This window comes from Podarcis raffonei, chromosome 9 (genome assembly GCF_027172205.1).
Source record: "Podarcis raffonei isolate rPodRaf1 chromosome 9, rPodRaf1.pri, whole genome shotgun sequence".
Taxonomy (NCBI): Eukaryota; Metazoa; Chordata; class Lepidosauria; order Squamata; family Lacertidae; genus Podarcis; species Podarcis raffonei.
In genome coordinates this window covers 30,011,741-30,036,063 of record NC_070610.1, presented here as the reverse complement: position 1 = coordinate 30,036,063, position 24,323 = coordinate 30,011,741, and the positions used below count along the sequence as shown (strand labels likewise).

The 24,323-nt window shown below is 40.6% G+C and overlaps 1 protein-coding gene across 2 annotated transcripts; it reads right to left on the bottom strand.

Annotated features, from left to right (window-relative positions):
• Nucleotides 1–1,869: 1,869 nt before the first annotated feature.
• Nucleotides 1,870–23,213, bottom strand: CFAP97 (cilia and flagella associated protein 97). 2 transcript variants are annotated; one of them, XM_053402595.1, is made up of 6 exons: nucleotides 23,045–23,208; nucleotides 18,503–19,409; nucleotides 18,352–18,423; nucleotides 9,423–9,691; nucleotides 4,339–4,489; nucleotides 1,870–3,496 (listed from the first exon to the last, which is right to left on the bottom strand). In XM_053402595.1, exons 2-6 carry the CDS (start codon nucleotides 19,377–19,379, stop codon nucleotides 3,363–3,365), a joined length of 1,503 nt encoding a protein of 500 aa, XP_053258570.1. In that variant the 5' UTR covers nucleotides 19,380–19,409; nucleotides 23,045–23,208; the 3' UTR covers nucleotides 1,870–3,362. The 2 variants fall into 2 exon arrangements, with proteins under 2 accessions (XP_053258570.1, XP_053258571.1); XM_053402596.1 differs by lacking the exon at nucleotides 4,339–4,489 and having other exon boundaries at nucleotides 23,045–23,213.
• Between the last annotated feature and the right edge of the window lie 1,110 nt (nucleotides 23,214–24,323).

Sequence of the window (24,323 nt, the reverse complement as noted above, 5' to 3'; positions counted from 1 at the left end):
ACATGCGTAAATCTAGCACAAGGCCTATTTTAGAATGAACATATCTACCTATCTACCCTTTAAATCCTGCAGCTTGAAGTTGGGGGGGGGGGGAATCTAGCTAAAAGCAGTGTTGTGTACTCGTTTTGTTGCACAGCCTGCCAGCAAATGGTCTGAAAATGAGGATACCGTTACAACTTTTGAAGCTAGTTTGACCCTTAAGCTACATGAATGAGAAGCTGTCAAGAAACCACATTAAGCTGCTCTGAGCTCTTTAGAAGAAGAGGGGGGGTAGAACTGTAAAACATACACACATACATATGGGTCATATAACAAAACAGGTAGGCATTGCTTTCCCTGAGCAAACTGATATCAGCTTTTATCTCTGCAAATGTTTATCACTACTATTGTTCCTTCCGAAAAGGAGACGATGTTCTTGGGTGTCTTTCCAGAAGCAGAAATATAATTATCTTGCTTCCAGCTAAAGTTACAGGCAAAGCACTTTAGACTGCAAATACATCAAACAGGCAATTATTTCTAACCCTCTTCATGGAAACTGCTGATGCCCTTAATTAGCAGAAGATACTAACCAGAACTTCAGGGAAAATGTCTATACTGTACCGGTACTGCAGAAATGAACAGCAAACAAGCCAATGAAGTGATGGGAGAATGTCAAGAGTACACTCTTGGATGCTGTGCAAGTAAATGACATCTCATATATTATGTGAGACATGTAAACAGAACTTGCTTTGTGGGCAAAAGGAGCAGAACACATAGACACCAGTTTCTGCCTCCAAGCTGATCACCGCTTGCTTCAAGCTAACAGAACAGAAAGCACCCAATATACACAGAACAATACACTTTTAAGAACATAAAAAGGTTCCTTATACCAGGACTTTGGGGCCCTCTCGTTAATACTCAATATATGAGACTCTCTTATCTTAGCAGATGCTTGACATAATCAGCAGGATAGGATTATTACAGCTATGCCTTGCAAGTGGTCTTTCCCACAGTATGGCAAACTAGCTAGCTATTCAGTCAAATCCAGCAAGGAGGTATTTGTGAAAATGAACGTGTGCTGTATCTCTGTACACTAACCTAAGTTACCTCTGAATCCTTGATTAAACCTTTCCTGCTTATACAGCAAATCATGTTTAACTCTTCTGTGAAGCTCCAAAATCTGCATAGGATAACAACTATAGTTTCTCAGGGGGGCTCTCCATGCACTGAATTATGTACACTAAAATCAAGTGTTTTCTGCCCACACATAAATAGCTTGTGTATAACTGACACAGCTTTATTTATACTAAAGAGCTGAGATAGGCTATGGTTCTCTGTAGCACATACATATTGTGTGGTTAATGTAGTGTTTGCTCCTTCACACTGTGCGAGGCAACTCTCTGATACTAGCAAGAATCTACAGTAGGCCTGTAAATTACATGGGGTTTAAGTTACGGGGATCGCAACTAAAGCCAAAATCACATCAAAAGTCACTGGGTTCAGTGGCAGGTGGGGATTAACAAAGTCATTTTTCCTGGAACCCTGCAACCTTTCAATTTTTTGCCATGAGCATAAATCTGCATGTTAAGTTAAATGTGTCCAAGTTGTGGGCTTACCATACTCCAAACAAACCAGAAAGCTACCCAGAAAATACACCATCAATAGAACTTGTGTTTCAGGTGGAAACATTATTTCCTATATCAAAGAATAATGGGAAATTGCTACGGAGTGCTAGAGTTGGCAATCAGTACAGACAGAACTTTAATTAGAAGAAGGAAGGGAATTTGACTCTATGACAGACTTACTAAACTTAAGCTCCAAATTTACCTCATTTTGTTTATATCTGGATAAAATATTCACAGAAAGGAAGTACAATGCTGAACACAGATGTAATTCAATTAATCCTTTACTTAAAGCTTTAAAAAGAGTGACATACAAGTTTCATGTCTTCCATAATCAATCAAGTAAAACATTTAAGATGATACAGTTTAACGCTAGCACACACTGTGCTTTCTATGAAGAGAAAAAAGTCACGGAAAGGTTTAAAAGTGCTTAGTAGTTTTTTAAAAAAAACAACAGTGCAACCAGAAGATGGCTTGCTCATTTGTACTTCATTCAAGAAACAGTCAAACTCTACATAAAGAACCATTCAATCAGCATAATTGTCCATATACTTCACACTGGCAGAGCTATCAAAACGTTAGTTACGTTGCAAGGTCAATAAGAGAGCTTTAGTTCACAGAGGCTACTCTTTTCCACATCACTGTCTAAATGTTTACTGCTTAAGACATTAAAATCACTGTCAAAATTGAGTTTAATCCACAAAAAGGAGAGCTTCGTTTAATTAACAAAAGGTTTGCCAAGCTTTAACGGGAGACAATGGATAAAACCAAATGTACTGCTTAAGTTACAAGTAGTAAGGGTCAGCATAGAAGGTTGGTGGTGCTTACCTCCCGTCACCAGCATGGTTGCACCTTACGAAGAGGCAGAGAAGCAAGGTGACCTATGGGGTGCAAACACATCTGGTGCTCCTGCCAGCATGTTCACACCGCATCAGATACGCCTTTATCTTGCTCCTCCTGGTAAGGGCACAGCAACGCAAGGGGAGGGTCATGTAAGCACCTCCATCCCTCCATTCTGACTGCTACTGGATATATGTAATATTAAAACATTTAAAGATAACATATATCAGTATTAAGCATGGAGACCTGATCAAAAATCATTCTTGGAATGTGACACGGAAGCAGCAGCAAAGCATAAGCTCATCTGAAAGCACTCAGCCAAACAGAACCATTTCAAGAATCACCAGAAAGAAACGGAGTTGAATTGTACTGCATATTGTCACTCTACCATTTCCACAAGACCTCATAAATAATTATACTGAACACCAGCGATGTAATTCTCCTTGAAGACTGCATAAATTGACTGTGCTAAATTAAAAACAGCAGCTACACTGTAAGAAACAAAAGACTGAGCAACTAATCCAATGCAAATGTTTATTGTACAATGAAAAATGAAATGCATTTTTTTATTACACTTTTACACTGGTCCAAAAGTGCTACAAGTCCACCCTCTACTCTTCACATCTGAACTTCAGTTGTGACTGAAGAACATAAATAAGAATTACAGTGCCACTTTTCTTATACAAATATATCATTAGCAGAAATACTGATTGGGAAGATATTATCCAACACATATAGTAAGGATCTTGCTTGCTCAAAAAACAACAACAATAATAATCAGTGTTGTATCTGTTTGTAGTTAATATCACTTTCCAGTGTCCTTTAATCACCAACAGTGAATATTACAATACTCTTGCACAGACTTTACAGCAACCTGCAAATACATCAGAATTAATAATCTGGTGGCAAAGTGCAAATAACTTAGAGCCAGGCAGCACGAATACTAGTGGGTTTCAATCGCTGCAGGGCACCACTGGATGAGTCATAAACGGGTCTTTCACTTCTCCGACTCACGGTACTAGATGCACTGTGGCTGGATGCTCGCGAAGCACCTCCTGTGGGGAAGGACACAGATAAGGGAAGACAGTGTTAAAGGTGCTTGCATAACTCTGCCATTTTGAAAAACAAAGCCATTTAAAATCTATGCAAGCAACTCCACGTTTTATGATCAGAAATATTGGGTTAGGGTCTTAACAATTGCAAATGGGGCTCAGCTCATGGGAAGGGGCTTTCTCCATGCCTGCTTTCTGCTGCTGTCTTCTGAACCCTCAAAAAGCCACTTTTGAGGATTTAGGACATTTGGAGCAACACTTTGGATCCAACCTGTAATGTGTATTTCGCTCTTGAAATGTACCCCCACAGAATCAAGAAATCTGATTTTCCACCCCGTAAATATTTATATATTGTTTTTTTTCTTTTTCTTTTCTTCTTCTCTTTTTCCATAAAATATTAACACAAAAAATAATAATCTGAAATTTAGTCACAAGTAACCCTAACCCAAAACACTCCAGGGGACTAGAAGATGCTGAACAGTAATGCGGACTTCCTTTAAAAGAGGGAACCTGAACTCTAGAATTAATCAACATTCGCTAGAAGGATGAAATTTGGTAGTCATGTTGCCCAAAGCATTTTGTTTGCAAGAAAAATCTGAGAATGGGACTTGTTCATCTCCCCATATAACTCTCAATGCTTAGCTGGACATGAAGGGCGACACACACAGAGCAATGCAAGTTGCAAATGGGACTAAATACTGGGGTTTAGTAATCTTATTTTCTTTTCACACATTTGAATCATGTTGAGACTGGGGGATGAAGACATCCAGGATTATGCATGTATACTTGAAAGCATGGTTCACTATTACAAAAAATACATAATGAAAAGCGCAAACTTTGCTTACGAGAAGGGCTGTGGTGGCTTAAGGCAGACTTCCCTCGCCTTGGAGAGGGAGCAGAACTGAGGTAACTCATCTGCCGCTGATAGTCCATGAGCTGTTCAGAGCGCCTCATACCAGCCGTCGGCTTCACTGCTTCAAGCCTCTTCAAAAAAGCCTTAAATTTAATTTGTTAAAAATATTACTTTTTGTTTAGAGGAAATCCATAGCAGTTATCATAACTAGTTAAAGCTGAATACCATTTCTTTGCTATGATAGACCGGTAATTTGTTTTAGGGAATCATGGGCAGCAGAAAAGCTTACTTTTAAAGAACTAAACCAAGCCAAATTTTATGTTGTTGATATAAGTTAAATGGTAAAGTAGCGCATTATGTTTCCTACCAGCCTAATTCAAACACCAACAAAAAAGCAGTGTCAAACGTTGGAGTGATTGTCGGGTTTATACATTAGATCAGCTAATAGGGTCAGGTTGTGAATTTTGTTGTTTTCTGTATTGTGGCTTAAGTATCGTTTACTGGTGAGGGCCAAATAGTAATCTAATCGCTGCAGTTACCACTCCTGTTGTAATTTATGTTCAGATACTCTTAAACAATATTCCTATAAGCATGGGGATTAATGAGAGGAAAGCAGAAGCTGTGAGCCTTTCTTGTTGCCAAGGTATTTTGAACTTGCAAGAATAAACACACACCATCCATTGATCAACTACCTGAGGGCCACGCCACCCTTGCTACATTTGAACATATTTTTTTATAAACACCAATTTCATGAGGATACCTATCTAGATGGCTTATACCGACTTCTGTGTTTAGTTTTGGAAGGAAGTACTCGTAGTTATTATATTCTTGATTTGTGTAGACAGCGTGTACTGTCACTCTCTGCCCCCATCTCCCTGCCCCGATCTTTCTTTGTTTTTTCCTTCTTCTTTTTTATATTTGGCACTTAAATAAATGCGGTTGTTTTTTTAAAAGCTCAAACTTACTCCCCCCAACAGTGCTTTATTCAAAATGGAAGTCAAATGTGAGGGAGACCACACACTGAAGCTACCAGCTACACATGAATTATGAAACAACTGGCCACTGGACTCTTGGACAGGTGTTTGGCTTTGTTTATATGATGTCTCCTCTAATTTAATTTGCAACAGAAACCAGAATTATTTTTCACAGCAGAGGCAGAAGAGTACATTTCAAATCTAAATTTAGCTTCTTTAGCTAGTTGAACTAGAAATAAAATTTCTATCTCATACCTTAACTCCACATTTTCAGATTTTTATCCCTGCTTCTCTAACGGAAAACCCAAAACTATCAGACACATCAGTGCAGTCATTTTGCTTGATGCCACTGGTGGGTCATATAAAATCTGAATATTTATTATGGGCAAGTATGGGAGGAGATAGTGTGTTTGTGTCTCAGTGTGGTGTTGTGGAAAGGATGTCTGCCTTGGATTAGGGAGAGCCCAAGTTCAAATTCCTTCCCTGCCTAAAAGACATCTGAGTGATCTTGGGCCAGTCAAAATCTTGCAGTCAGGATTACCTCACAGAAGAAGGGGGAAAGGCAAGTTAAAAATGTAATAATAAAAAAGAGGAAATGCTTTTCTAGAAGAAAATTCTCTTCAGCTACAGCAATGGACTTCACGATGCCAATTCTGTTTACATGCAACAGTCACAGGAAAAACAGGAAACTGGTTTTTGTCCAGTATAAACAGCTGTCTATATAAAAATGTCCAGAACACACAGAATATCCTGTATCACTTGGCACTGGTTCATTTTCCCCAATACAGTTAAAAAATAAGTGCTGCTGTGAACTTTCCAGAAAAAAAATGAACTGGAACATTTCCATAAACAAATGAGGTTAATTTGCTGAGGTAATTTGCATTGGATTTCAACTCAATTTAGCAAGTTAGCATTTTACTCCTGTTTAGTAAACTTAGCTAAATACTACCCTGTATCACTGCTACTACTAACAGTTGGCACTGAAATATTCCTTAATATAAGGACAAGTTCCACTGTCATTTAACAAAAAAAATTAATTAATTAGTTTGCAGTCTGATATTTGGTTCTGAGAAGTAACAGAAGCACAGTAAAGGAAATTTTGGATTAAGGTGCTTAAAAAGTTGTCTTCATAAAACCAAGGGAAGGAGATAATCAATTTAGACTGAGGATTTCAAAATTTATTTAAACTTACATTGCTATCGATGTGGTGCTTGGGGAGAGCGCAGGAAAATGTTATTGCACTAACTGAACAAATACTTACTTTAACAATGTATTAAGGGGAAAATAGAGAGAAGTGGCAAAGAAAGGGCTTTGACTGTAATCTAGAGCAGTGGGGAATGTAAAAATAAAAGGTTACTTTAAAATGTAAGTAGAAATTTTACTCATACAAAAATTTATGCTATAAGGTAAATTATATATAACTAGTTATTTCACAATGGTCAGGAAAGAGCGTCCTGAGGCTATTACGTATCAATTGTCAGAAAGGCTGCTTTCAGATATAACTCAGTCTAAACCATAGGTTAGCATTACAAGAGCAAGCCCCAATGACTTTTGAGATTGTGGGTTCCTTCTTATGGCATAGTCAGAAGCTTTCACTTCCACTTTAAATTAACGGCAGTTTAGCTCATTGCCTGATCCCTAAACTGTGGTTAATCTTCCTTATGATTAACTGAAACAGGCCAGCTTCATCAACCATGATTTGGCTTGTTTCAGAAAAAACACCCAGCATTAAAATTAATTAGTTTGTCAGAGTTTGGATAACATGACAAATTGCAGTTAATCTAAAATGGAAGTGAAAGCTTCTGAACCTCATGGCTCCAATGAGAGAAGGATGGAGGCCTGAGGCATTCTGTGGGCTGTTATCATAACACTAAACCATGGCTTAGTGTTATATCTGAACAAGGCCAGCAAATTACATTGATGCTGAACAGTCACATTGAAAGGACACCTGCCAAGTGAGGAAAAATTAAAACTTCAAAATAAGCCACAAACTTTGTTTTAACCTGTAAATGTGTTTCTATCTAGGAAGGGTAGCAGAAAACAACATGGAAGATCTGCTCCCCTATGTAGGAATGCATATAGAAAAATACGATATGAAGAAAAAAAGATTTAAAAGGATAATTGACTTTAGAATGGGACCCATGACTAAAGACAAGCTAACCATGTACCAATAACTAAATGAAGTATAAATGCAACCTAGGTAATTATAATGAAATGCTAAATAACCAAAACAGAAATTGAACACTCAGTAGTTAGAGTTCATCAAAAAAGAACCTTTTAGGTCAATCTTCTGAAAGATCACTAGTTTTCTGAACAAGTGTGGTCAATCTATTTCATTTAGAGCACAAGGGATGTGGTTGCTAAAATTGGGAAATATGAGCTCAATGCAATTACAGTATATCAAAAGAACCAACAAGCAAAGAACAAATTCATTTGCCTCTTGGTGAAAACATGGACAGATATTTCTGTCTATAGCTCTTGGGAGAGAATTTAAGCCCTGATGAAGAAAATGTGCATGGATTAATCTCACGGCACAAAATTCACCAATATGTGTATATGTCAATATATCTGATACTATGAAGAATAATGCAACTGCAGGTGTGTTAAGAGGGTGTGTGTGGGAATCACAGTATCATAATGTCATCAAACCATTCTGCGATGAATTTACATCCAGAATATTTGTATGCATTTGTGGTTGCTGCACCTCAAAAGAATATAATTGAACCTGTGAAGGTTCAGAAAGAGACCAACAGAGCAATGGGATTGCAGGGTGGGGATACACAAGTAAAGGCATCAAGTGCTTAGACTTCTTAGTATAGGAATTTTAAAAATAAAATCCTGAGTATTGGAGAGACAGAGTACATTATATAATTTACTGCAAATTTAGGATTCATAAACCCTTAGCAGAGATCAGAATTCTTATGCAAAAAGCAGACAGACCATGAATCAAACTCTCTCTGTTCCTGCATGTAATAATACTTTGCAAAATTACATTATATTACTATTTGATCAGCTCTAGATAAAGACCTATTACATGGAAATGCGAGTTTCCATTTGCCTCAATATGTGTTACTATGGTTACAACAATGGTTCAATGGTAATGGAACAAGCAAAGATACAGATAATGAAACTGACTGCTAGCTATCGCCTCAATTATTTCCATTTCATTTTATGTTGTGGGCTACGTTCTTCGTGCTATTGACACACTATTAATGTACTCTCTTGGTACTACATAATTTGTTTTTCTTCTTCCTTGCTACCAAGATGACAGTTCAAGAACTTCTCAAGTTAACTTTCTTTTTTTCCTAGGGAGTGGTAGATAGGCATCCCTCCAACCCACTCCTTATCGGTGGTGTGGAGCCCTTGTATACAGTAGGCCGCATTTCAGCCATGCAAAAGAGTCAAAAGGTTTATACACAACTGTGCATCCAGACAAATAAGGCATCATGCACACTATTCCTTTAAAGTGTATATGAAGCACATTATTTCCCTCAAAGAATTCTGGGTGCCATTTACCACTCACTGTGTTACAGTTCCCAACAACCCTTAAGAAATTACAGTGCCCAGAATTCTTTGAGGGAAAGAATGTGCTTTAAAGGTACAGTGTGTACGCAGCCCAAGAAGAATTATCAAAATTTAGGAACACATTCCAGCCAGGGGAAAGTACTCAAGAAGGGCATAGAACAGGGTCAATGAGGAGGGAGATGTGACTATGGCACTGCAGCCGATAAGACTGGGTGTGCTGCACCATGGTAGTGTGTACTGCAGTTGGGGGCTGTATCATTGCTGGGGGTTCACTGGTTCCTTCTCTGTGTGGGTGGCATGTGGACTTCATAGTTCACACAATGGTGGACTGCGATTGTGTTTCCAGGGATGCTGGGGGCATGCCATTTTTATACTGCTTTTTATTTTCTGGTTGGCTGGTTCCCCCTCTTCCCTCTTGGGTTGAACATGGACAGGATGTGGCGGATGTTACAATGACACATATCTCCAAATCATAGCAATAGTACAATGACACTACTCAATGACTTATTAAAAATTGTAATAGATGCACTTAGCAGGTACAAAACTCCGCTTAATAAACGAAAGAACTTCAACTAACCAGATTCTCTCTGTCAATCCTTTGCTGCTCTCTCTGCCTGTTGATGGCACTGTGGTACATCTTTGGTGCTGGGCCTGGAGGCTTCTTCAGCGAGGCACTTTTGCTCCTGGGCTTTGCAGAGTGCTTTGTCAATTCCTTTAAGAGCCTTTGGTTCTCCCGATCAATTTGTCGAACTTCCTCATTTGTGAAAGAGTAGTTTTTCCTTGACCCTATAGAGGACTGATCCAAGACCAGCTTCTGTTGTTCTTTTTTCTCCAGCTGCAGAAAAGCTTTAAAAACAAATAAACCTTTGAGAAGCCAACATATATGAAGGGGGTTGTATATCTTCACTTGAAATCCAGAAATATCTGAGTTCAGATTTAACCAGTTAACTTAAGTGAGGGGGTCACCTCATTTTCAGCCTATAGCTTTTAAATGGCAACACATGCATACGGAGCAAAAGCTTACAGTGGCTTTTTCCAGCCTGGTGTCCTGTGGGTGTTGCTGCACTATGACTCCCATAATGCTCCAAACCATTGACTATGCTGGCTTGTGTTGCTGAGAGTTACAGCCCAAACACTCAGAGGGCACCAGATTGGGTAAGGCTAGCCTAGAGAGAACACAATACTGCTGCTACCATGGCATCGAAGAATATTTGCAGTGCACTCTTTTGCAAGGTTATTTATCCCAGTGTGTTCAATGGCACTTAGTTCTGGAAAATTGTGCATAAGGTTGCAATATTAGGCTCCAAGTGTAAGAGGCACATCAACTCTCATTTGTTTCCAAACAAAAGAAACAGAATGCATGTAAACCATAAAAAGTCATGACATAGCACAGAAGTATACTTGAGGAGGAATCCAACATATAGGTGAAGCTGGGTCTATGAAGATCTGATGTGCATTATAATTCTTAAACATGAGCTGGAACTGGGCAATGTGAGCACTTGGCCACATCTAGAAATACATGGTGAGCTGGTAATATAGATAATTTTGAAAATGTACATGCAGTTAAGATAAAGTTCTAAAACCAGAGGCACACTTGCAAACTGGAGATACTATTGTGGGTGCTTATCACAACCTATTTTATTAGCTATAGCAAAATGCTTCAAGTCTAATTTCAGCAGGCAGAGGGACGCCAGAAGGGACCTTGTAGTCACATGTAGTCTACCCACAAGTACCACATTGGTGATCCCTGAGTTAAGATGTCCTATACTGGCAGTTGCTGTGGAAGAGTCTCTCCATACTTGGAGAACCATACTATATCAACTTACATTTCTCATCATTGGCAATATGTACACTGCTGAAAGAAACATGAGCATTAGCCAAGGACAGTATGTTTTAGAGTTTCAAACACCAGATACTCTGTTCTTCGACCTTGTGTGCTACTGAGTTAGGCACAGAGGTGTGGTTAAGCAACCCAAGGTGACATGGCAAAGGGTCTACAAATAGGACACAATATTTAAACAAACATTTATCAACATTTGCCTTGCATTTTTCATTCTGGGGATTGTGGCATTTCATTTCCATGATTCAGCTTCTAGCATTGTAGGAAGTATACTGTCTCTGAGCAAAAGCCTTGACTACTGATGATTTCAGGAATGCTTAGGTCATCTTCAACGAAGTATCTTGCCTACTTCTAACCTATAATTCTACCACATATGAAGAAAGGAAACTGTTACTTTCTGCTGAATGGATATGAGACTGCTCAACTAATCTGTTTACAGTAGGCAGAGTTTATACTTGGCACGGATACATATCCCAGTAACATTTTGCTGTTTAGTTTCTCAAAAGTAAACCATGGACTGGAATTTAAAATCAAATGCTTCCCACTTTGCAGGAAAGCAGACAACTGTGCAACTGTTGGTAGCCTTAAGATGTGTGTCTTGGGCAGGCAACTCCCTTGTAAGTATAACAAAAACCCACAGTGATGTTAGAGACTCTGAAATTGTTGAACAAGTTTGATTTGTCTTTAGGGAGTTAAATGGCAAGAGTAAAAGCAGACAGAAGGTGGTACATAAATTTTTAATCTTAATTAGGTTCAAAACCTACAGAAATCAAGGGAACATATGGTGTGTTGAATGGTGTGTTCAGAAACTCTGCATGGATAGGGGCCTCCATTACTCTTAGATAAGCTTCTACGTGACTCTCTAAACCCTTACACTGGTGACCAAGATTGAAATAATAAGCAGTATGATAAACTGCAAACAGTAGTTTTGGGAAAGGGCTACTCAGTTCATGGAAAGAGAGAGAGATTTTAGCTGTAGGGGTATGCAACTATTTAACAAAACATTTAGCTATTCTCAATGTTTAAAGGGGTTTTAAATATAATTTATTTTATGTTTTGCTGCTTAGTTGATTGCCACCCCGGGCTATGTTGAGAGGAAGGGTGGAACAGAAACATAATAAATAATGATGATGATGATAAGGTAAAAAAGGTAAAGGTAAATGACCCCTGGATGGTTATGTCTAGCCAAAGACGACTATGGGGTGTGGAACTCATCTTGCTTCAGGCCGAGCTGGCATTTGTCCACGGACAGCATTCTTGGTCATGTGGCCAGCATGACTAAACTGTTTCTGGCGCAATGGAACACCATGATGGAAACCAGAGCACACAGAGACACCATTTACCTTCCTGCCACAGTGGTACCTATTTATCTACTTGTACTGGCATGCTTTCAAACTGCTAGGTTGATAAGAAATTATAAGCCAGGATTAAGAAAGAAACCTAAAAGGAAACGCCAATGCATATAGCAAAGAGAGCTAGTTGTTCCATCCTAATACCCATCTTCACTTGGGGCGAAATACCAAGAACTGGTAGAAGAATTGCAGCTATGGGAACAGTGTCATGAGATGCATAAAGTAAAGAAAGGGAATGATTTATTTCCAGCAAAATCACAAAAATTGATAAAAGAGTTTTCCCAAAATTAATAAAAGGTGTTCTCACACTACTTAGTACTGAATTTCATGCCAGTGTGAAATTAAACTCAATTAAAAGTGTTATTCTTCCATGTGCTGTTTCTCCCAATATATCAGTATACAATTCTAAGTTACCACTATTCCACCTGTACTTCAGTTAAATACAATAGGTTTGATTCAAAGGTGCCCTTCTACTCACAGAAAACTGTTTTGTATCTGGCAGTGGAGTGCTAGGTAAGGAAAGTGAAATTAAATCAAAAGATTACATTATGCCTGCATGATAGTTTGTGCACACTAGCAAAAGCATGAAAACAGCCCTATATTATATTATTATAGTACAGTTGTGTGGTTATTTAGCCAATGACAACCTTTACATGTTCTGTTCTAATGCTTTACATATTGGAATGTGGCAAAACAACTATTAAATATTGCATATTAAAGAGTCACTTACACATCTCAACCCCTCATTGCTTGAAGCTTCTACATAGATAATTTCTTCTAAATTAGAGTGCTTTAGTTCTCTGCAATGGATAAAGCACCCCAGTCTTGCTCTATCATACAGTCCCTATGGAGGACAGTTAAAAATGTATTGTTTAATACTGAAACACAAGGTCACCTTAGGAAACGAAGTGAAATCTTAAAACTCCTAGATTAGCAGATTAAAATGATTGTTGCTAGATATAATATACAGTGAAGTTGTGCAAGACTAATCTTTCCTACACCTCACTGAGAACAGTTAAAAATGTGCATATTGTGAACACTTGGCTTCTGCTTCATAAGCAATGCCATCATAAACAAAGGTAAAACAAATGTCCTAAGGCACAAGAAGGAAGTTTTCCACTTCTGGCCCCCTTCCTACAAATAACATAGGAGTGCTTTCATATAGCCAAAAATGTGCTCAAGAATATTCTATCACCACAATTACTATAGATTCATTCAGAGAAGTGCTAATTTTCTAGAAAAAGAGGTGCTGGAATTCATCATGAACACCTCCCTCCTTCTCTTAGAATGGCTATGGTGCCCACATGAGAGGTGCCGGAACTAAGTTCCAGTGAGTTCCGGCTGAAAAAAACCCTGATTAAGAGATTGTTGATTTGTTACCTGGCACCGGGTTTTCTCCTTTCACCATGGGTAGAAGTTAACAATCTGGAACAGGGATAAGGAAACTATGGTCCTCCAGATGTTTTTTGGCTATAGCTCTCATCATCCCTTACCAGGGATGCTAGTTTGGGATAAGGGAGACGAGTCCAGCAACAAATAATATGCATGAACATCAGCACAGAGCTTAATAGCTGTCTGATTCAGCTGCACCAAGGAGTCAAGCCCCAGGCATGTTCTTTGGCAACTTTCGCAAAATGGTCACAAATAAGAAAATATTTTGGGTGGTATTTGTAAACCAATACCAGTTGGTTTGGCAGTTTGGGATATACAGTACTTAATGTAATCTGTTAAAACTTTGTTAGGGTGATCATGTTGAACTTAAAAGGGACTTCACTATCAAATATATTTTATGTACAATTGTGAGATAATCAAAACAAAGATGTCTTACAAATTGTACTGGAAAGCTGTGATCACTATAAAATGACAATTGATGCCATCGATATTAGCTATGCCCGCCCAGGATAAATACATCTATGTGTCTCAACTATAAGCCAATCTACCTATCTATAAGCCAAAACCAATCTACAGTTCTTCCTGCCCAATCCGCTTCTGCAGGTAAGACACTGGAACCAAGACTATGACAACAGACTACCATGAACAACTTCACATATCCTTAGAATATTGCACCTATCCATGGACTGCAAAATCTTTCTGGAGAAAAACCTGGCTTAAAACCAGAGCTTACATATAGCATGTGTACAGTATACATATTTTCATTAAATAGGTGGTCTATGGCAGCACCCAGACAGTTTCCAGGATTAGGATGAAACTATGTGCTAGGTGCTGTACAAAATAAATGTAGATTGATTTTGACTACAGAAATGTTTAGTTACATATTCCAAGTCATGTTTAACATTTTGCCCATTAAAGTAACCTCTCTTTGATGCTGCCCCTTAAAGTTTAAATTCATCTCTCTAATTTCTGCCTACAGCACTCACCTAATTTCTGCCAGCAAATTCCTGAAACCTGGGATGTTTCATCACATTGATCTATATCAAGTCTAATTGTATGGAGAAATCCTCTTTCCTGCTGTTCAACTCTTGAAACACTTCTGATGCTGCAATGATTACTGCCAGGATGTCATAATACAGAATCTGCTTACATGACATCAGCAGTGCGTCATAATAGATTGGCACCGGACATCTCATATCAGAGCAGTGTAATCAAATGATAGAAAGCATTCAACAAACTACATATATTTGTACTAATTCCAGAATCCTCAGCTCCAGCCAATAACCATTCCACAACGTTTGAAGTCATATTGGTGTTATCTCTAGATTGGTTACATTCTTAACTTTTTAAAAACTTTTCTAAAACAAAAGGACATGCCTATGTGATCATCACCTGAGGCCCTTCTTTGTGTGTCTCCTTCGCAAAAGGTCTGGAGGGCAGCAATATGAGAACAGGCCTTTTCTGTGGTGGCTCCCCTCTTGTGAAATGTTCTCCCCAGGGAGGCTCACCTGCCGCCTTCATTACCTATCTTCAGGTTCCAGGCAAAAACAACCCTCCTCTCCCAGGCCTTTGGCTAATTAAGCAATCTATGGCCTTTTAAACTGTGCATGTAGGTGGGGTGTTATTGTTCTTATTTATGTTCTAGGTATGTAGTTTTTTGTTTTTATATTGTAAATCATCCTGTGATCTTTAGATGAAGTTCGGTAAAAAAAAAATTAATAGCTAATTATTTATTTATGCTAAATTCTGCAGCTTAGCTGCATTTAACTTGTAAAGAGAGCACAGGACACATAATTCCTCCCATTAAAAAATTAATAGCTAATAATTTATTTATTTATGCTAAATTCTGCAGCTTAGCTGCATTTAACTTGTAAAGAGAGCGCAGGACACATAATTCCTCCCATTCTTTTGCAAAACTGGGCTGTACTTGCTCTTCCGAATGAGTTATAATGTGGAAAGTGTCCTCTCTGGGGGAACTGAAATCTGTGGTTTATTGTGCTAATTTCTATCGTTTATTGTTTTGTGTACAAGGGAGACTTCCATTCCCTATCATGCATTGACGTGCATGTCCAATTGAGTCAATACAAGTTGTCAAGAAAATGTAATGAGCTACTGAGAAGTAAAGCAGCCTCTTCTGCTAATTGACCCAGAGCTCTGTGTTCAGAGAGCTCCAATTGCATTCTAAGACAGGCTTCCTCAACCTCGGTCCTCCAGATGTTTTTGAGACTACAATTCCCATCATACCTGACCACTGGTCATGCTAGCTAGGGATCATGGGAGTTGTAGGCCAAAAAACATCTGGAGGGCTGAGGTTGAGTAAGCCTGTTCTAAGAGTCCTATTCTAACTCACTTATGCTCAGAGACAGGCAAACGGCTCCCTTCATCTACAGGACATTTTTATATTTGCATTACAAAAACTGGAGGCTAAACAGGAGGCTAAAACAGTGTGGTCTTTGCATTGTGTAAATATGTGACATGAAAAAAGGTATGCAAAAGGAGAAGTTGGGCTGAAAGGGAAAAAAATCCAAAGTCTGTATTTGGGCAATACCTTTATTAGGTCAACCCAAATGCCACAAATTAGCAGGCAGGAACTATATATTAGGCTAGATGGCAAACAAAGCAAGCGGGGAGGCGGAGAAGGGAAAAGTTGGATGACAGATGGAGTCTGCATCTGATCACAATCTCAAGATGCAATGTGAGAGAAGAAAGCAGACATTAAAATGAGGTTTCAGGTTGTCTCTGGGGCTGCTGGCAAGAAAGAAAATAAAATTCTCTTCACCTGAGAAAAGATGCATACATTATCAAGGCTCTTCTGGAGTGTTAACAGTTAAAGAACATACCCTTTCATAAACCAAATTACCAGTGATGCAAGAACAGAAGAAATATTACCTTGAAAATAAGTCTATCCAGAATTCAAGTGCAAGAGGATGAATAAGTATTTATCACTATCAAAGGATATGAATAGTGTTCTAGCATCACATTTTAAAGCAATGATGATCTGAGATCTTTTCAGTCTTGATCTGATAAAATATCTTTAAACATTCAAAAACCATGATTAAGCTAATGTGTACTCCCATTCTACATCAAAGTGACTTAAATGGTTAATAATCCATATTTATTTTATGTTGAGTTTCTTTTTATATATAATATATTTTCAAGAATTAATTGGAATACCCTCCCCTCGCTCTTTTGATTTATCACCCTCTTTCAAAAGTGCCTGAAAAATGTAACATTCAGTTTACGACTGAAGTACGTAATTTTGTGTTGCTAATATCAGATACTATTTCCCCAAGACTGACACCTGGATAGTTCCTGCAGAGGAAAGGCATGTGTGAACTTATGTGCAACTGAGGACACTTCTGAACAGCAGAGTTTCATACACATGACAATTTTATATGCTTGGATTATCAATTTTTGCCCTGCAGGAGGAGATCAGCACACATTTCCTCTACTTCATACCAGTGAATTTAGTACATTGTGTTCAAACAGTTCTCAGGCAGCATCTAGACTTTTGATCACGTCTTCCCAAGGAGTACAACTACTAAACTTCTATTGCAGTAAATAAGGGAAGTTTTACAGAGTCCTGGAGTTTTCCCATATTCACGGTTTGCCCTCTAAAACAATACCTCTAGTTGATTTTCAGAATAGTTGCTACCATGGGTGCAATACTTTGGCAAATTTAAGACAGGGAGATAAAAAGTCTTGAAGGCTCTGTATGGGTTGAGAGAGTTTGAGTCCAATAGAGCATTGATGCTTTAGGCTACAAGGTAATTGATGCTTTCTTTTCCTTTTTTACATGGAAAGGTGTTTGGATGTGTTTACCAGAACCACAAACTAATAGACAAGCATATGCTGAATTCCTGTTTCATTATTAATTTGATAATTGTAATGATCACCTCACAATAACAAGTAAAGCCACCTTAATTAAATACATAGCATTGAGTCATCACTGATTATTGCCTCTCAGTAATTTATTCAACAATGAACCTCTGCTAGGAGAGAAAAGGTTGACATGTATAAGCTACAAGCATCCTAACATCTGAAAACTGCCACTTGAAAATAATAACTTTACTATAAATATACATTGAGTGTCCATTGTTATGATGAACCATGAGATCTGGTTGTTGCTGTGGGGCGAAAGCGGGTAGAAGGAAAATTGGGTTGGGAGGGCCTTGGTGAACTAGGATCACCACACCCGGTTTATCTTTCAGGAGATAACCAAGTTTCCCCAGTCCCCCTTGAATGTAATTTTTTTGGCTGGGCCGTAGCAGCTCTGCTGGAAAAAAAAAGTGTCTTCCATTGACTGCCTCTTTAGTTTCTAAGCCGTCCACAGAATTTGGCTGCAAATTTCAGGTTCTCTTTTCAACTACAAACCTTAGCTAGCAATGTACTATTTAAACACATACATACATAGAATCAAGAGTCTGCTTCAGAGGTTATATGTTGTCATTTATGCTACTATGGCCATGCAGATTTTTACTACTACTCTGAATTGCACAGATGGGCCGGGCAGACCCAGATTCAAACACCCACTCAATCACTAAGCACCGTGGGGAAACCTTGGTCCTGTAATTATTTATCAGCCTAACCTCCATAGCAACTTATATGCATTGATGGAAGTATAAAATGGACAGGGAAAACTCTGTGTCCTTCCTTGAGTTCATTGGAGAGAAGGCACAATATAAATGTAATAAACAGAAATAAATTGAAAAGACATTTATCGTGTATAGAGTGCAGTCTATCTAAATAATAACTTTACCAAACAAATATTTTTGTTAACAATTGCTGTTCCATAGAACTCAATGAAAAAACTGAAAATGTTTATCCAGATCTGAAAGAACAGCAGAGACATACATATTCTATCGGAATGTTATTATTTTGAGAGAGCAAATCCCATATTTTTAAAGTTAAGAAAATGTCACCTTTCAAAAGATGATTCAAGTCCACAGCCTCCTGCAGGACCTTTTGATGACATTTGTGATCCAAGTCGGGTTCTAAGGAGAAACAGAAATTCAGTCAGGGCTTGTAATTGTTCTCCTCAAAAGTGTAAAGCTTTTTGCACCTCATGCTTACCATATAACTCCTGGCTCACATTTTCTTGTCTTTTAACCTTTAGTTTCTTATCATTAGATGCTGCAAGTTCAAAAGACTGGATGGGGCTGATGTCTGGAGTTGACAGAGGAGTCACATCAGTCACAGTATCTTCAGACTCTTCTGCATAGTCACCGAGCTTCGGTTTTACTTCCACCGATTTAATTCCTGGGCTGGGTTTTTGTCTCAGAGAAAGAAGCGGCAAGCTACATTTGCTTTTCTTTTTTGAAGAAGAGCAGGATGAGTCTGACAAGCAACCGTCTGAATCTGAGCAGTCTGTATCAGAACTACAGGATAGGCAATGTGAGGAGGAGGAAGACGAGGAGGAACTGACTGCAATATTCTTGCTAACCTTTGCACTATTAGACTGCTTACACAACTTAAGTCTAACCCTCTGGTTTCTGCTGTCATCGCTACTGTCTTCTTCATCTGTATAGTAGTTTTCCTCAGATGCTTTAACTATTTGGTCAACTTGAGAGGAAATATTTTTTCCATGCGTTCCTTTACCTTGTGCTGAAATCCTACCAGATGTACTTGCCTTTTCTGAATCTAGAGAAGCTAACGACAACACAGCATTTTCAGGATCACAAGCACCATTGATTAATTCCTCCCCCTCCTGAGATTCTGTATCTTTATTTGCCTTGTCTTCTTCCTCAGTACAGTTATCCTCCACCACTTTGGTTTCCGTGTTCAAGCCAGGTTTGCCTGTAATCGTATCTTCCGTTTGTGTGTGCTCACCATTTCCCTTCTCATCTGTTTTTGTTGTTGCTCCTTTCCTCGCCGCATCTTCTTCAAAGTCACTATCGAAGAAAGAGTGATCCACTTCACAGTCCGACACATCTTCATACATACGGTCCATGATCCAAAAAAAGGTGCTGAAATGCGGTTCCTGCAAATGGAACACCAGAATTACTAACAGAGAATTTAAAAAATATAGGTTCAAAACCCACTCTACAACTACAAGTCAATCAGTCAATCTCCTTTATTGGGATAGAAAAAGTGCATTCTATACATGTATCAGAACACAATACAGTTAACAAAACATAGTAGGAGATACTTTAGGATAAAGCTGTCCAAACATTGTGAGGTATGAAAATGGCTCTTAGGACCTATGGTGATGTAATTTCATGGCGTCACTCAAAAATCTTGCCACATTCTCCACAACGTCATTACTACAATTGTTCAGCAGATAGAAAACCCTGGAAGAGCCAGTGTGATAAATCCCCTCCTTCAATAAGGGGGCCAAATACTTATCATATATTTTTGCATAAAATGGCCAATAAAACAAAATGTGTGTGATGCATTCAACCTGTTTTGTGCCACAAGGGCAGTATCAGAGTATGGGATTTTCAAAAATCTACCTTGCAAAATTGCAGATGATAAGACATTAAATCTTGCGAGGGAAAGAGCTCTGAGTAGGTGGGGATCGTACAGCTGGTGTAAATATGAAATGTCCTGGCCAAAGAGGGTGGAATTCCCAACCCCAATGGGGAACAGGGTTTATTGGCTGTGCAACTAAGGGTTTGGAATTCAATCTCCAGGATTCTGTACTTGATTGTCTAGAATGCTTCCAATTGTGGGAGCATAAGCAGCAACTCAAGTGATAGGCCACAGGTTCTGATTTCGCTTTCAATGTGACCTAACCATTTGGAGTGGTGGGATTCTGCCAGCATGCGGAAAGTTAAAGAAGAAGGATTGGATATGAAACGTAGGTGGAGCTAGAGGTCTTATAGAGCTGCTTAAGTTTGCATCCCTGTATCTCTGCCCAACTTTAAGTCTATGCAGAATGTTAATCATTTATCTTTTTTAAAAAAGACAATAATGATCCTAGAGGGGATTTTGTTGCTCCTTTTCCCACCATTTCATAAGGAAATTTGATATTGCATGGAATTGCTTGTTTCCATTCTGAGTTTAACATTTTCATATAATCTAAAGGTGCACAAAACTTTACCACGCTGTATTGACAGCTCCTGGCAAAGTCTCACATAGAAAGCCACTAAAATGCTTCCATAGGAAGCTCAAGGAAATGCAACATAGAAAAATACAATTTTTAAAATGTCTGATAATTGCCACCGTTGCTTCCTGAGTATCATTGCTGAAAGCGAGGGAGGATGCAGAGAACATTTCACAGATGCATGTGATGCCGACTGTGTGTACGCAGAAGGCAAGCACGCTGGCAGGCATGCAACACTGATCCAGACTATTCTAGTCATGGGAAGTATGTTTTACAGTGGGAGTGGGGTACCTGTGCTCCCAATGTTGTTGGACTACAATTCCGATCACCCCTGACCACTGGCAATGGTGGATGGGGCTGATGGGTGGTGGAGTCCAACAAATATCGTACTTACTCGAGTCTAATGCGCCATCAAATCTAATGCGCGCCTCAATTTTCACAACATAATTTGGCCAAAATAGGTGAGTGTTAGATTTGAGTAAATACGGTATATTGTTATAGACTAAGGGGTACTCCCCTTAAACCTTAAAAAGGTAAAGGTATCCCTGCCCGTACGGGCCAGTCTTGACAGACTCTGGGGTTGTGCGCCCATCTCACTTAAGAGGCCAGGGGCCAGCGCTGTCCAGAGACACTTCCGGGTCACGTGGCCAGCGTGACAAAGCTGCATCTGGCGAGCCAGCGCAGCACACGGAAACGCCGTTTACCTTCCCGCCAGTAAGCGGTCCCTATTTATCTACTTGCACCTGGGGGTGCTTCCGAACTGCTAGGTTGGCAGGCGCTGGGACCGAGCAACGGGAGCGCACCCCGCCGCGGGGATTCGAACCGCCGACCTTTTGATTGGCAAGCCCTAGGCGCTGAGGCTTTTACCCACAGCGCCACCCGCGTCCCTAGGAATGAATAAATGTTAGGATTTTGATTAATTGGGATACGGATGAAGACACAAACTTCCCACTGCTCGGCAGTGGGAGGGGCAGGCACCCGTTTTTTGTAACAATATGAAAGGCTAGGTAAAGGGACCCCTGACCATTAGGTCCAGTCGTGACCGACTCTGGGGTTGCGGTGCTCATCTCGCTTTATTGGCCGAGGGAGCCGGTGTACAGCTTCCGGGTCATGTGGCCAGCATGACTAAGCCACTTCTGGCGAACCAGAGCAGCGCACGGAAACACCGTTTACCTTCCTGCTGGAGCGGTACCTATTTATCTACTTGCACTTTGACGTGCTTTCGAACTGCTAGGTTGGCAGGAGAAGGGACCAAGCAACGGGAGCTCACCCCACCACGGGGATTTGAACCGCCGACCTTCTGATCGGCAAATCCTAGGCTCTGTGGTTTAACCCACAGCGCCACCCGCGTCCCTCACAGGTTGTCTAATCCTGCTTTACAGAAAGAAAGGATCCATATTAACAGATGCTGTAAAGCTCTGCCACTCTCTTATCTTACCACTACAGGTATCTATGTATTGAGGTAAACAAAAGGAAGCAGGCTCCAGCCTGCCTGGATACCGCTTTATTTGATCTGGACTTCCTGGCCCATAGCAAAGAAAAATGAAGAAGGTGGTAGAATGATCTATACCACTTCAGACTGTTGGTGAGGTGGATGCATTGCTTTTTAATTTTTTTAAAAAATAAAATCTCCCTACATGTAGAAAGCTAGCACAGTAAAGAGAAGTCTGGGCTAGAATTATTGTCTCCTATGTGCTTCCCTGCCTCACTTCTACTTGCAGGGAGGCATTTGTATGTTTAACATTATGAAGGATTCAAAACAGACTTCCTCCCCACGATCACTTGCATCTGAAGCAGTACAGCCCAACCTATCCAGCTCTGAGTATTCTGCTACCTATCTAGACCAGGTCCACCCCAGAACGCAGGAAGCCCACCGCTCCTTTGCCTGCACAAAGCGAAGTTTAACACTGGGAGATGGCTTCAGGCTCACTCTTCTAAAAGGCATAAGCATTCCCCATTCGAGGTAGATCTCAAACGTCACTTGCCCTCCCCAGTCACAGCCAAACAGGCTCCGGCTCCCTAGGAAGACATCTGTCAAGAGCGCGGTTTCCTCCCTCCTGAGTCGTGACCGCGATGCGTCAGGGCGCAATGGGAGCGACTATAATCGCGCGCAACTCGCCCCCCTCCCGCAACGACCTTTGCTGGCGACAAAAGCCCGCCCGCACGTCAAGCCGAAGCCTAATGATAATTATTGCAGCGACATTGCACGGAGGATTAACGAAGGAGCTCCTCGAAAAGGCGAAGGAGGCTGCATATAGGCTAGCCACGCGCAGAAAATTGGTTGCATGCAGGCGGGGTCGGACGGAGGGCAAACCCCTTCCTCTCCTCGATTGGAAAAAGCCAGACCGCCCCCTCTCCCCGCCACTACGGCCAATGCTCCTCCGATACGTCGGAGGAAACGCCGGCACACGCCCGCCACCTTCCCGCTTTGTTGTGGTTACACAGCCCGCGGCGAGGCGTCGGAGGGCGGCGGGTCGGTGCTCTGCAGCAGCGGCTCCGCCGACACCCACCTCCCTGCAGAGGAGGCGGGAGGGCGAGCAGCCTGGGGCAAGCAAGGCTCGGGTACTCACCGCGGGCCGGGCGGGCAGAAGGCGTCGCTACCGCTCCGGCGCTTGGAGGCCCCTTCGGAGAGCGCTTCTCGCCTCGCGCTCTCCACCAAGCCCGGCTTCTCCCGCCCGGCCTTGTGTTTGCGTAACCACGGGAAGGGCGGGATTGGGGAGAGGAGGGGAAAGAGGCTGCTTCCGTCTCCGCGTGGGCATGTGTAATAGTTCCCTTTCCAATGCAGCAGGTGGAAGCCTTGAGCTCGCTCGCTTTGCCTCGGGGGCCGCCGTTTTAGAGGCGCTTGCCAAGGTGTACCCTCAGGCTGCCAGCAGACTCTTCGGCTAATCTTGGATGCTCCGGCAGGCTAGCTAGGCGGCCGTAGCCGCTTACTCTCTAGCTAAGGTCAGATCTTCGTCTGATAAATGGTAGCGACTGGCAATGCCGCAAATAGAGCATGTAATCCCCGCAGATTAGACGGGGATCTCGGATCTTTTTGCCTTTTCTGTCGCCATCACCCAGCGTCAAGAGAGCCCCTTAAAGGTGTGCTATAAACATTAAGAGCTTCCTCCTCCTTCGATGGCTCCTTCACGAGGCTGCTAAAGGGTTTTGTAAATAAGATCTGCTACAATCAGTGTAAATAATGCGATCTCTTGGTTCTCAAATTCCTTGTGGCATCTACACAACCGTTGCCTTAAACTTCCCTTTCAAGTGAGTTATGGCTGACTGAGTGTTTAAGTTGCATTCCCAAAAGCGTTAAGGAGTAGTCTTAATATGGACACTAATTTGGGGTTAAGTCTCATTAAGAAGTGGAATCTTCCAATTAAACGTGCAAACCCCTGTGTTGCAAGGCTACTGTTCAATACACGCTTATCACTCAATCCCATTGTTTTGATTTCTGAGGAAATGCATAGGATCATGGTGCAAGTCTCATTTAATTTAACAGCCGTTGGGGTTACAGCCTGAAGCAGGATCTAGGCATATTTACTTGAGAATAAGGTTCACATTATATTCATTGGTTATATAAAATAATTAGCAATAATTATCAAATGTAAGGTCCCACACTTAGGCAGGAATAAGCAGCTGCACAAATATAAAATGGGCGACACTCTGGCCTGCCAGTAGTAAATGCGGTTCTTAGTAGACCACAAGCTTAACATGGGACAACAGTGTGATGCAGCACCCCCCCCCCAAAAAAAGCAAAATAATAAAAAAACTAATGCTATTCTAGATTACATCAACAGAAGACCCAACTTGAAAGAAATGAGATGCCAGCTAAAGATCAGGAAGAACTTTCTGACGGCAATGGTA

Bases quoted from the DNA above. Each gene is read 5' to 3' on its own strand.
- CFAP97 (XM_053402595.1), bottom strand. From the start codon at position 19,379: ATGGACCGTATGTATGAAGATGTGTCGGACTGTGAAGTGGATCACTCT. The intron at 18,424-18,502 runs GTAAGCATGAGG...GTTTCTCCTTAG, and splicing joins TGTGAGCCAGGAGTTATATG to AACCCGACTTGGATCACAAA. The intron at 3,497-4,338 runs GTAAGCAAAGTT...CCTTCCCCACAG, and splicing joins AAGCCACCACAGCCCTTCTC to GAGGTGCTTCGCGAGCATCC.